A 12,851-nucleotide genomic window follows, 5' to 3' on the forward strand; every position below is an offset into this window, starting at 1 on the left:
TCATCAAATGAAGTCCTCTTCCTCATGGTAGGCATAACTATCATTAACTGACCACAACAAGGAAAGAACACAATTAGAAATAGAAATATTTCAAACTAAACTATATCTTTTCTTCTTTCAATTAATGAAAGTACCAGAATCTGTGATTCAAGAGAAAGTTACTACTACATGGTGAAGTGTATAAAAGTTCACCTTCGAGTGTATATTGATAGTCCCTAACAAAGAAACCTGTAACAACAATGGACCATGAACACAAACTTACTGTTAATTCAGATACGTCGACATTATCTGTTCTCTTCATTGTACATATATTTCATTTACTTAAATGACCCACTTGAAAAAAATAGTGTTTCCAATTCAATATTAATTCACATCCACCCAGCATCCTACAAATGTCTAATTTTGAATGAGTTCAGCCGCCCCCGCGAATCTGTCACTGATTACGCTCTGACATTTCAATCAATAACGCTCCCAAGAACACTCACCTCACATAACTGATCCAGAATCCCAAAAAAACTATGCAATATGAGCAAAGCTGTGCAAATATTGCAATATACTGCATAGATTCATTGCATTCCTGTGAGTCTCAAGAAAAAGTCTCTAATTTGTCCTGAGAAGCGCTGAATTTGACTGCTCACCTACCTTTTTGAAAAACTTAGTAATGGTAAATATTATCAATAGATATGATAAAGCGGCAAAAAAACAAAGACTTGAGGTGCAACCTCACGATATGAACGCCTTCAAGGAATGATGAATGACAAGGAAAATGTTTTTCAAGGATGAAAACCAAAACTCTCTCACACTCTTCAAAGATTCCTGTATTTCAGAATTCCCTCAATGGTGTGGTGTAGAAAATATAAAATGTCTATGTCTTTAACATTTCTAGGGTAATGGGAGTGCTTCCTCATTCTAATTATCAAACCCAGAGATTTAAGGGATCCACTCCAAAGAAATGTGTGATACTCTAAATGTTCACGTTGCCAACCATGCTAAAGCTGTTTTAGCCATGACAACACCATTACCCATTCCCACTGTCATGTGCTGTAAAGAAGCAAATTCACCCTGCACAAAATGTAATTCAGAAAGAGGGGGAACAATTCTGGTATTAATTCAACTCATTGTCACCACCCCTGATCATTTTTCAGGATGAGAATGTATAGTACAATACTTGAGCCATGGTATTGACTAGATTGGTGACTTAATTAGGAAGATCGATCCCTGGCTTAAGATTGATACACAGTTCCACCTAACCAACATTTGTTTCTCGCAGGAAATGAAATTTAACATTTTGAAAAGACAAAACATAACAGTTCTGTAGCACTTATGGCATATCTTATGACTTTAGTGAGAAAAACGTTAGTAAATAAACGCAAAGTCATGATTGTCAATAACAAGAGTTCCATTTATATATTGTAACTAATTTGGATGAATGTTCTTTCGTTCTGTTAAAGAATGTTTTCCTGAGAAATCAATTTTGAACTAAGTGTCATTTGGAGAAGTATCCATTCAAACCAGGCCGACAAAGAAAAGTTGGTTTCTGAATAAAAAATATTTTATTGATTGTGGAAATAATCTTTAACTAGGTCGCCACTAAATGGGTGGTTTAACCTTGAGGGAGCAACCAGGCGGCTTATTAGAAACTGCAGCTTACCTCGACCCTGAGTGTCGCAACATGTGGGCTGTGCGTATGAGCTTAATAGTCAATTCCTCTATTTTCTTTCTCTATTTTGAACGCAGCCATCGAAGACGTTTTTCAACGGTTGTGCTGTATCTGGAACACAATCTCCTTCCACGTTCCTCCAACCTTTCGCCGCCATGTTGAATTCAATAACTTGTTCTCATTTCCTCTCTTTCATCACGAAAGGCGAACAAATGAGGCTCTAGGCTCGCTCTCATGACATCTTCGCTCCTCCTCGCGGGCTCCTCCCGGAGAAATAAGTAAAGAATAATTGAAGTCTTATTTTTGAAATTGGTGAATAATTAAACTAATTTCCGCGTTATTCCCCCCTCTTTTAAAGTAGGCGTCTTAAAGATAACGCAAATAGTGTGATTGGGCACTAATTTACTGTTAAAAAGAAAACAAAAAAGGATAACTAAACGCTTTGTTACTCCCGGTGGCTAATTTGGGGGGTGTAGATTACAGCAAAGTAGGCACAATGATTCCTATACCTGAGTAGAACGCACATGGACACGATTATTTTGTACTGACCAACAGCACTTTCGCATAACTTGCGCATATAGTTGAACACGAGTCGAGAATGATTAGAAGCAAAGTTCCAAAATAAAAAGAAGGTCGTAATGCAATTTGAAAGCCGGGTTGTAGAAGCTGTTTCATTATTCTTGCCTCGCGAGGGATAAAATATTTGGAGTTTTTTAATGAGGACTCGAACGTCAAACTATCCGCATATCGCACTCCGATGGTCTACCACTGAGCCACCGAGACAAAACAAAAAGCTATTGGTAATTACAAAGGAAATTCCACAACAGACGTGCTCCCTGTATTCAGCTGCGCCAAGAAATGTCGAAAGTGGGAACAAAATAAGACATAGACAACACGAATAAATAAGATGACTTTTTTCCCTCCCATCGTTTTCCTGTTTTGCTTTGATTATAAACACAAAATTATTTTACGAGTAATACTAAAGGGATAAGTATCTAAAGAAACGGCGTCTGAGGGTGCAAAAGAAGATATTTGGTTTTTAATCAACCGAGGTAGATTTTCTCAAGGTGCAAATTGGCCGCAACTTTCTTAAAGCCGGAAGTTTTAAGCTTTAACCCCTCGTATCAGCGAATATCTTACGAGCCTGAGTTTTGTTTGAGTTGATAACCCCCGGTTAAGCTTAGTAGGTCGGTCCCCAGAAAAAACCGGAGTGAAACTGTAGTTTTATAGTTCCGCCAAATAATGGAAGCAGCGAAATTTTTAAAAAAATGGAATGTAAATTAGGAACTGTTACGGACTCTTAGTTTACAAACCGTTTTAACGTTTGAAATTCTGATCCGTAGTTACAATTGCTTCATCGTGTATTCACCTTGTTTTATATCCAACTTTAGTTTATATTTCAATTGCAGGATGATAAGACGCTTACTAACGATGCCAAGCAACCTGCAACATCCCCTTTAGATAATGAACCTGGTATGGAAGTTCAGTAATTAGCATCTTTTCTGTCTTTTAGTCAAATGAATTAAACTAAAAGCCATTGTGTTTGGAAAATTTGTTCTCCTCTGATGTCTTGAATACCCATACGGAGGTAAATCGCAAATTAAAACAAAAAGTTTCAAAAATTATGGACTGGGTTTGACATCTCTGTATACCTTTTACTCACAGAAGGATTCGCTACTCAAGGCTTTTCTTAAAATTTCAACACACCTCTATAGCTAGAGTCGATAGGTAAAGAATATACTCATGAATAAAATGAAAAGACACAATGAGATAGTGCCTGAAAGGACTCACCCCTAAGTTCTCATGCACTAGCCAACAAGAAAGAGGTACATAAAGTGTGTACAAAGACGAAAAAAGTGAAACCCAGGTCTGAGATCTCAGGATGGAGAGAGTTAATTATTCCGTTAATGTATATTGGTTTTGTCGGTACTTAAGTTATCAGCTAAAATAGTTTACACATCTCTGGCCCGTTTTAATTGCACCTTCTAAGATCGTTTATTTACTTATAATAATAATATAATTCATCATTTTCAAAGACTCTCATAGACAAAACTGTAACAAGACTTCATTACTGTTCAAACAGCTCACGAATTCTGTTCCAGGGAGTGAAGTTTGATAAACATTTTTTAGTCTACTTTGTCGCAGTTTTTAATTGATGGCAATGGGGTTTATTGTTAATTTTTACATCGACTACCCTCGCAGTATATTTTCAACCATGCAGCCTCTGAAAAATTTGAGCGTGATATCTTGACTGCAGCCTCTCCGTTCCTCTTGCTTTTATCTGGAGTCCGTATTGTCAATTTGCGCAGGGTTAGCTGGCTCGTAAGTGTGTATGTTATCCGTTTTCTTTTCGTTATTCTGAAAGTAAGTTGGTGAAAACAGCAGCCTTTCATTTCCTCCACATTGATATTAACCGAAGTTCCTTTACATGAACACTTTTTAGATCTCCAACTACTAGTATAAAGTTTTATCGAACATTTGCAATACCATGCATGTGATTAAGATAACTAACACTGAAATATGAGGACCCTGGTCACAGTAAGGAAATCTGTAAATGATTTTTAGGCTCGATCGTTGGGCAACGAAAGACATGTTTCTTCTCTGAAAATTCGAGAAGCTCATCAAACAGAAGTCGTGTTTGTTTTTTCTTTTGCGTGTCTCAGCCAGCGGAGGAAATGCTAGACGCGTGGGGTATTACACGCGCGAGGAGAAGGGCGGGAAAAAGTTACTTCAACAAACATATTCATATTTAAAACGCACGAGCGGTCCTGCGTGTCTCATTCTGAAGAAAGATTAAAAAAAAAAAAAGAGAATTTCTCCTGTTTTTCAAACACAATATCAACCCTCCTGGAGCCGTTGTTGCGTTTAAATTATCTGCTCCATTTACGCTAACAATTAAGCTCAATTACCAACTAAGCTACAATTACTTCCTTGTCGAAATTGGTTATATGATTTTAATCTTAAATGTTCCCGCGGTTATAGAGATAACTTAATAAGTTCCTCCGAAAGCATCATGTGTAGAGTTACGGTGAGAAAAATAGTCACAAATTATTAATCACCTGCTTCTTTAATTTAATTGAAGAACCTAGTAAAGAGATGCAAAACAGGGGAGTTCAAATTCTCTGGACAACAAACAGAGATGTTTTTTTCTTCGCTCTGTAAAAGAAACTTTGATACAAATTGAGATAAATGTGAAAAACGTTACTTTTCAAGATTACCTAGGACTGAAATTCAGTCTGTAGGCATTTTTTTAAAAAAGAAACAAAATAATCCACCTTAGGATACCATTTGATTTGCAGAGAGGTTTTCTGTTAATTCTAAGTAACGTTAGAATTTGATAACTTAGTGCGATGAACGCCAAATATAGTAAACTCACGGTTTCTCGGTAGGATCAGATGACATTCGTATCATGCGGTACAGGTGTTGTTATGTAAAATGTTTTGCTGTAGAGGTGCAAGCATTAAAAATTATAATGGCATCTTTATCAAACACATTATTTCGATCGTGGGAGGCAGTTTCTCCTTTATGAAATAAATTCACGGCGGTAAGACAACGACGTTCACTGGAATTTTTCAACTGTCTTAAAGGTGATATTCGTATTTCAACATCCGTACACTCGTCAACCACTCCGTTTAGGAAATTTGTTATTAGGCACTTGACAGGAAATTTGAACTAAGCAACCACTGATAATTTACTGAGGCGGCACGCGTGACGCATGTCTTCTTAGTTGCATGAAAACCGAGGCCTATCAAGTTACGCGTAAAGTGTGGGCGTGCATACATCTGTCCATAACCTAGTGGCCTATGATTAAAAAATTTGAACTTCAAAAGGAGCGGTAATTAACAAAGAGGAACTCTATCTATATGTTCGTGAGGCTTCACTAAAACAATAACAGTATAGTCCACGAAGCAGTACTCTTGTCATTATTCGTGCCAGAAAAAAGCTAAAACCTTCATTTAAGTTGATGCTTTCAAGCTGTGACCGAAAGAAAAGGTTTAAATGGCGTCTATGTACCAATTTGATTCTGGGACGTCGTTATTCCTTTCTGTCTTTGTCATTTTCTCAGGAATCATATTTTGCTTTTGTGAAGGCTGTACAGGTAGGGACATACCGCGGAAGCAATGCTTTATTAGCATGTTTTGTTGATAAAGAAATGGTATCTTCAGCCTATTTTCACTCATTTATTATCAAGCTCCCCAAAATTTAAACTGTTTGCTATTAATAATTTTCCCCTTAAAATTGTGAAAGAAGGTGTTATTTCCTGCACATGACGGAGACTAGAACACCAACCACGAATTTCTACTACAACCGAACAACAAGAAATAGATCTTGGTAGGTGAAGAATTGTAATCCAAATTTTTAGACAAATTGACTGAAATGATGAGGCGATGACATGAAAATAAACAGGCGAATAACAAAAATCGTAAAACCGATGACAAAAATAACCAAAACCATGCACCAATCAATTTTCCTCACCGTGAATTGTAAATTTGAACATCTAAACTTCAATACTCGTGGCCAAGAAATCCCTTGGCTCGTTTTCCCGTTTACTTACTCTGGGCTAAAAATTGAGAGTTTTAATATTTAAACCTGCGAATAACAATTCAACATTAACAACAATATTTTATTTCAAAACTGCAAATAACAATTCCAGCAAATGTTTTTTTTAATTGTTTGGGAACAAATAACAAAAACGGTTAATGTAGACGTTTCGTAAAAGGGTTTAAAAGCCCAAGTTGAAAGTTTTTTTTACTTTGCTTCTTCCCTTTAAGTGTTTTTTTCTTTTTTTGCAGCAGACGAGTGTCGCATCATCCTATTTGAGGAACCGATACCAAATATGGCAATTAAGGGACATGTGATCAGGAGTGGTGAAGTCCTCAGTGAGGGGAGCTGTCGCACGATGTGTTATATGGAGCCTAACTGTGTTTCCATAAATGTGCAACCTTTGCAAGGAGGAAAATACAAATGTGAGTTAAATAACGCCACAGTTGATGAAAGTAAACTGACCTTCCTTCAGGAAACGGATGCTTACTACCTAGCTATTGAGGTAAATGCTTTACTTCAAGTTAAGTTTTACAAGAGAAGAATTCAAAGATGCATAATAAACCGTTTCTTTCTTTAACCCTTTAACTCATATGAGTGACCAAAACAGAATTTCTTTACCAAAGCAATACATTATCAAACAGACAAGTGATGAGAATAAAAAAAAATCCGATAGAGGATTATTAGTTGATTCAATACCAAATTCTCAGAACTAACATTACAGGAATTGTATGGCAGACAGTAAGGAGAATTACTAATGGAATCTTAGGAGTGAAAGGGTTATGAAGTCAACGATAAAAATTGATCTTTTGTTGAAAAGTAACATGTACACCCTTTGTCAGAAACTCGTCTCTTCGAAAAGAGCATCAAGTTGGAATTCAGGAAATTTAAATGAATTGTTAATGATATAGGTGGGGTTGAGGTTTCCCTCAGAAAATAACAAAGAAATGTTTTTACTTTAAATTTCGATCTACCAAAACTGGCAAACAATTGAAACTACATATCTGATGACTTATTCCGGCGATTTCGCTTATATATTAAAGAAAGAATGATTCACCCCAAGAATTAACAAGATTCTTTCTAAAATTGTGTTCGAAGAGCGTTGGTGTTTACCACATGTGCACATGCTCGGAACTTAATCATTTTAGACCAGCATTTTTATTGCTTTCCTTATTCCATCAAAATCTGGCTTCACACCTTTACGTCTTGTTCAATGTTACTCCATATACGTTGGATATATTTGTTCTTTTGGGAGGAAACCCAGCCTTATACAAGCCTCGTCATACACATTATAATTTAACGTAGCATGTCATGCTTCCTTATAAATTTTTATTGTAATATGGCAAATATGAATAAATAGATAAAAAATATGTTTGTCTTCTTTTTTCAATCAGAGCGTCGTTTTTTCTTCTCAACAGAATCCCTGTAGTAGCAGCCCCTGTGTGAATAACGGAACTTGCCAAGTTGGTTTCACCAGCAAAGGGTTTCGATGTGTCTGTGTTCCCGGATATGCTGGAGAAAACTGCAGTGGTACTTTAAAATTTGTGATTTTGAAAATTTAGTTGGCCCTGATTTGTGATCAACATATATTCTCAAAATAGAAGAAAATTTGTTGATGTACACAAAAAGTCACTGAGTCCTCAAAACTCAAACCACGAGAAAAGTCGCGTCAACCTCCATAGTCGCTTGGAATCAAACCATACCCGGCCCTCCTTCCTTTCTTTAATTTAGATGCCTGCTTTTGACGTGAAAGTGATCTTGAGTCTATTTCCTTCCCCTTCACTTCCTTCCAAAATCTGAAAAAATCCGAGATAGAAGGACATCAAAACCTCTAAACTCACAACTCTCATCTACAGAAAAGACACGGAATCATGACACACCAAAGAAAAGAGCTAACACAGATGGGATGACCTCGAATTAAGATATTACATGCAACATGGAAACTATCGAAAAACAAACAAACAAACAACCGAAAACATTTAAACAATAAAAAAAAAACATAACATTAATTAACGGGTAACACGAATATATGTAATTACATTTCCAGGCCCCTCGAAACTCAACTCATGAAAACTAAATTCTCAGTCTTTGGAGATGTGATGGCATCGTGAATAGCAATTTTATAGCTGTCATAATTAAATCATTGAAACTAAAATAAATGTCTCTATAAATATCACTGGTTCTGCTTTGACTCGAACGAAAAGAAAACAAATGGTCGGGAAAAAGTCAAATTTCACAATATGTTTGTTTCTTCACCAGCGTGCAGATTAAGGAAATTGTATTGACTACAAATTTTAGCACGAAAATCAATATTTTTTTTGCTAGTTACTAAAAAAATAAATTAAAAGGCGGCAGGGACTGGTATAAATACCACTCAAAGGAAAGTACTTTTCGCACGCGCTGATTGACTAGATCGGAGATGATTAGCACTATTCGTTCTCAAGTTAATATGAGAAACAAAACGGGCATGTACAAAAACCCGAAACAGTAAAACGAAACGAAACAAGCGAAACCACTGAAACGAACATAGCGAAATGATCGAAAAGAAACGAACTTAATGACCGAAACGACGAAAGCGAAATGACCGGAACGATCAAAAGAATATACAAAAGATAAAAAAAAACGGTCAAAAATAATAATAATAGTAATAAAATAAAATGAATGCCCAGTGTCAGGCGTTAGCCGACATAAGTCGTCTCGTTTCGATTATGGTCTACTCCTGATGTATCTCAAAGAAATTCAGTTATCTCTCAATTGTCGTTGGCTTGGCGCGAGGCGTCGATCTAACCTTAATTACGAAAAAAAAAAAAAACTAAGTCACGGACATATACGGTGTCCATGAATACCGTCATCTTTTTATTCCTCTCCTTTCCGTACACGCTTTTGGTATTCAATATGGCTGGCGTCCCGTCTTAGAAACTGCATTTAAGTTTCAAATTATAGTTCACCTGATCGCGTGGAGGAAAAATAAAGTTTCGTGAGACGGCCGTATTATTTAAGAGCCTTAAATGCGAGAGAATATCTGAAGTGACATTTCCCCCTCCACTCATCTCGATCGTTGTATAGTCACTGTGGTTTTCTTTTGGTCATAACGATCGTTTCGTTTTGATCGTTCTGCTTGTTTCGCTTGTTTCGTTTCGGTCGTTTCGTTTTACTCTTTCGGGTTTTAGTTTATGCCAACCAAATGGCGTCCCTTTCGCTTAGGTTTCCGCAATAGACATTTTTACCGATACTAAAAGACGATGACACACCCGAGAACAAAAAAAAGGCAACGAAGTTTGATCTACAGTAATATGTAGTAAGTTTCTTAATCTTTCCAACCCCAAATGTCCGGCGTGGGGAAATACTGTATCAAACTACGGTGCCTTGTTTATATTGGAGACCACTATATCATAGTAAGAATGAATCACCCACTTTTTAACAATATGGATTCAACAAAAAAATTAATTCCTCTCTTGAATTGAAGGTATGACAACAGAACAACTAAGTCAGTGCTTCTTAGCTTTCATTTTCATAATAAAGCTTGATGGAAATCTCCACTTCGTTAAAGTTTACTTATATTTTGAGGGGAGCGAGGTTTCAAAATTTCAAGCTTTTGACAAAAGGGAAGTAAGTTTTGGTCAGCTTGTTATTCAGATTGGATGATGTCGAATAAAACAATAATTCATTTTCAAATGATAACTATGAGTAACTATACAACGACGGTGACTTCAGTCAAACGAGCTGACGGTGTCGAATTTATCATGCATCGCACTAAATACTCTTGGGGTACTTATTCAAACATAACTTACCTGTTGCTGAATGATGAGGACATTACGCAGCTAGCGACTTTCAATCCACCCTTATATCAATTAAAATCAGGTAAAATTAGTCTCTTCAAGCAATCCCCTGTTTACCTGAAAGACATCAGCACAAAAGGAAAGTCCGTCATTTTCCTCAGAAAACCCACTTAAACAATTAAGCACAGCTGATTTGCTGATTGTTTCAATTAACTTTGGAATATCTATATAACCGTGTCAATTCATTCAGCAACCATGACATGTTTCCTGAGAGAGAAAAGCTTCAGCCCATCTTCAGGGCTCTCAAGTTTAGGGTTTCTGCATTTAAAAGTCATACTCAGCTCACAGTTAAGTAAATCAGGTATTTCCATTAAATTACAACAGTGGACCAACTCAAGAAAGCTTATAATTCCCCTTCTACCAGAGAACCCTTTTATCAATATTTTCTTCAATTAATCCTTGTAATAGATCTTTAATGGTAAAATAAAACATGGTGTTATTAATCTGCAGTTCACTATTATAAATAGTATTCATCTAAAAATTAATCCTTGTAATAGATCTTTAATGGTAAAATAAAACATGGTGTTATTAATCTGCAGTTCACTATTATAAATAGTATTCATCTACTCACAATCATTAAAAATAATAAACATGCTTGGTGAGAGAAACAGTGGTTTGGTGGTCAGGTGCCCAGAACTCTGGGTCAGTTGTGGGTGTGATATTATCTTAGAAAAGACACTTTACTTTCACTTTACATCCAGGATGAATAAAAAGAGTACAGGGAAAATGTCAAGGAAAGCTCTGACAGAGTGCTAAGGCAACCCGGCTGTGCTCTGGCAGAATGGGCAGTCTGACTTATAAGCTGACTTAGCTCTTTGTTACCTACTTGTGATGTTGCACCACCTTATAAGAATACATTTTCTGCATGAAAGGTTGTTCATACAGCTGAGTTGAGTTGCACTTCTGTTATTGTTAAGTAAACATTCTTTTGAGACAATTTTAAACCTCGCTGGTGGATATTACAAGTATATAATTTCTACCCATATATTGAACAATAGGTTGTACAATCATCAAATTCCCATCAAAAGTCAGTGTACCTTCATTTTTCATGAGATCAATTCCATTTCTCTTTAGAAATTTTTGGAATAATATGCTCCTCAAAAAAAAAAAAAGAAAAAAAGAAAAATGAGATTTCCATTTGAACTTAATTGATTTATCCACTTATCAATTATTTATCTCACTGGCCCAATAGCCATTGTTACTCAGTTGAGTCTCACCTGATAATATTTCATAACTGAGAATGCCAGCTGTTAGCTGCCCATCATCAAATGAAGTCCTCTTCCTATGTAGGCATAACTTATAAGTAACTGAAAAAAGGAAAGAAACAATTAGAAAGAAGAAAGGATTTCAAACTAAGCTATATCTTTCTTCTTTCAATTAATGAAAGTAACAAAATCTGTGATTCAAAGAAATTACTACATGGTGAAGTGGATAAAAGTTCAAGCTTTGAGTGTTGATTGTAGTCTCTAACAAAGAAGCCTGGAAAACAAGTGAGCCACGAACACAAACTTACTTGTATTCAAATGCCGACATGATCTGTTCTCTTCATTGTATACATATATTTCAGTTACGTAAATGACACAATTTTGAAAAAAAATATGTTCAATTCAATATTAAATTCACATCCAACCAGCATACCTACAAATGTCAATTTGAATGAGTTCAGGCAATCTGTCACTGATTAGTCTTGATATTTCAATCAAGAACTCTCCCAAGAAACGCACCTCACATAATGAGCCAGAATCACAAAAAAACTATGCAATATGAGCAAAGATGTGCAATATGCAATATATGCATAGATTCATGCATTCCTGTGAGTCTCAAGAAAAGGTCTCTAATGTGTCCTGAGAAAGCTGAATTTGAGACTGATCACCATTCCTGTTCTGAAAAAAATGAATAATGGTAAATAAGTATAAATAGATATGATAAAGCGGCAAAAAAAAAGAGACTTGAGGTGCAACCTCACGATATGAACTCTTCAAGGAATGATGAATGACAAGGAAAATGTTTTCAAGGATGAAAACCAACTCTCTCACACTCTTCAAAGATTTCTGTAGTTCAGAATTCACTCAATTGTGTGTGTAGAAAATAGAAATTTCCTGTATTTAACATTTCTAGGGTAATTGGAGTGCTTCTCATTCTATTATTCAACCCAGAGATTTAAGGGATCCACTCCAAAGAAATGTGTGATACTCTAAATGTCACTTGCCACCAATGATAAAGCTGGTTACCATGACAACACCATTACCTTCACAAATGTCATGTGCGATAAAGAAGCAAATTCACCCTGCACAAAAAGATTACAGCAAAAGTAGGCAAAATGATTCTATAACATGAGGAGAAAGCAACATGACACTGAGTTATTTTGTACTGACCAACCGCACTGCGCATAACTGCGCATATAGTTGAACATGAATCGAGAATGATTAGAAGCAAAGGAAGAAATAAAAAGAAGTTCGATCAATTTGAAAGCCGGGTTGTAGAAGATGTTCATTAGTCTTGCCTCGCGACGATAAAAATATTTGGAGTTTTTATGAAGACTCGAACGTCAAACTACCGCATTTCGCGCTCCAATGGTCTACCACTGATCCACAGAGACAAAACAAAAAGTTATTAGTAGTTACAAAGTCCACACGAGACGTGCGTCCTGTATTCAGCTGCGCCAAGCAATGTCGAAAGTGTAAACAAAATAAGACAGAGACAAAACGAATAAATAAGATTTACTTTTTTCTCCCATCGTTCCTGTTTTGCTTTGATTATAAACACAAAATTATATTTTACGAGTAATAAATAAAGGGATAAGTATCTAA

At 36.1% G+C, this 12,851-nt stretch overlaps 2 protein-coding genes and 1 long non-coding RNA gene across 4 annotated transcripts in view; 2 read left to right on the forward strand and 1 right to left on the reverse strand.

Moving 5' to 3' along the window:
* LOC136280299 (DENN domain-containing protein 1A-like) overlaps positions 1 to 891 on the forward strand; it is a 12,045-nt gene extending 11,154 nt beyond the window's left edge. Inside the window, 1 exon segment of the mRNA XM_066165310.1 lies at positions 887 to 891. Coding sequence (XP_066021407.1) covers positions 887 to 891 — 5 coding nt within the window.
* Positions 892 to 5,628: 4,737 nt separating this feature from the next.
* LOC136280476 (neurogenic locus notch homolog protein 1-like) lies at positions 5,629 to 7,797 on the forward strand. Its single transcript, XM_066165735.1, has 3 exons — positions 5,629 to 5,759; positions 6,454 to 6,707; positions 7,621 to 7,797. Exons 1-3 carry the CDS (start codon positions 5,660 to 5,662, stop codon positions 7,762 to 7,764), a joined length of 498 nt encoding a protein of 165 aa, XP_066021832.1. The 5' UTR covers positions 5,629 to 5,659; the 3' UTR covers positions 7,765 to 7,797.
* Positions 7,798 to 7,890: 93 nt separating this feature from the next.
* Positions 7,891 to 11,920, reverse strand: LOC136280477 (uncharacterized). Of its 2 annotated transcripts, XR_010717257.1 has the most exons (4): positions 11,766 to 11,920; positions 11,259 to 11,348; positions 9,994 to 10,043; positions 7,891 to 7,998 (listed from the first exon to the last, which is right to left on the reverse strand). It is a non-coding gene; the product is annotated as an uncharacterized lncRNA (long non-coding RNA). The 2 variants fall into 2 exon arrangements; XR_010717256.1 differs by lacking the exon at positions 9,994 to 10,043 and having other exon boundaries at positions 7,899 to 7,998.
* Positions 11,921 to 12,851: the final 931 nt, after the last annotated feature.

This window comes from Pocillopora verrucosa, chromosome 4 (genome assembly GCF_036669915.1).
Source record: "Pocillopora verrucosa isolate sample1 chromosome 4, ASM3666991v2, whole genome shotgun sequence".
NCBI lineage: Eukaryota > Metazoa > Cnidaria > Anthozoa > Scleractinia > Pocilloporidae > Pocillopora > Pocillopora verrucosa.

Bases quoted from the DNA above. Each gene is read 5' to 3' on its own strand.
- LOC136280476 (XM_066165735.1), top strand. From the start codon at position 5,660: ATGGCGTCTATGTACCAATTTGATTCTGGGACGTCGTTATTCCTTTCT. The intron at 5,760-6,453 runs GTAGGGACATAC...CTTTTTTTGCAG, and splicing joins CTTTTGTGAAGGCTGTACAG to CAGACGAGTGTCGCATCATC. The intron at 6,708-7,620 runs GTAAATGCTTTA...TCTTCTCAACAG, and splicing joins CTTACTACCTAGCTATTGAG to AATCCCTGTAGTAGCAGCCC.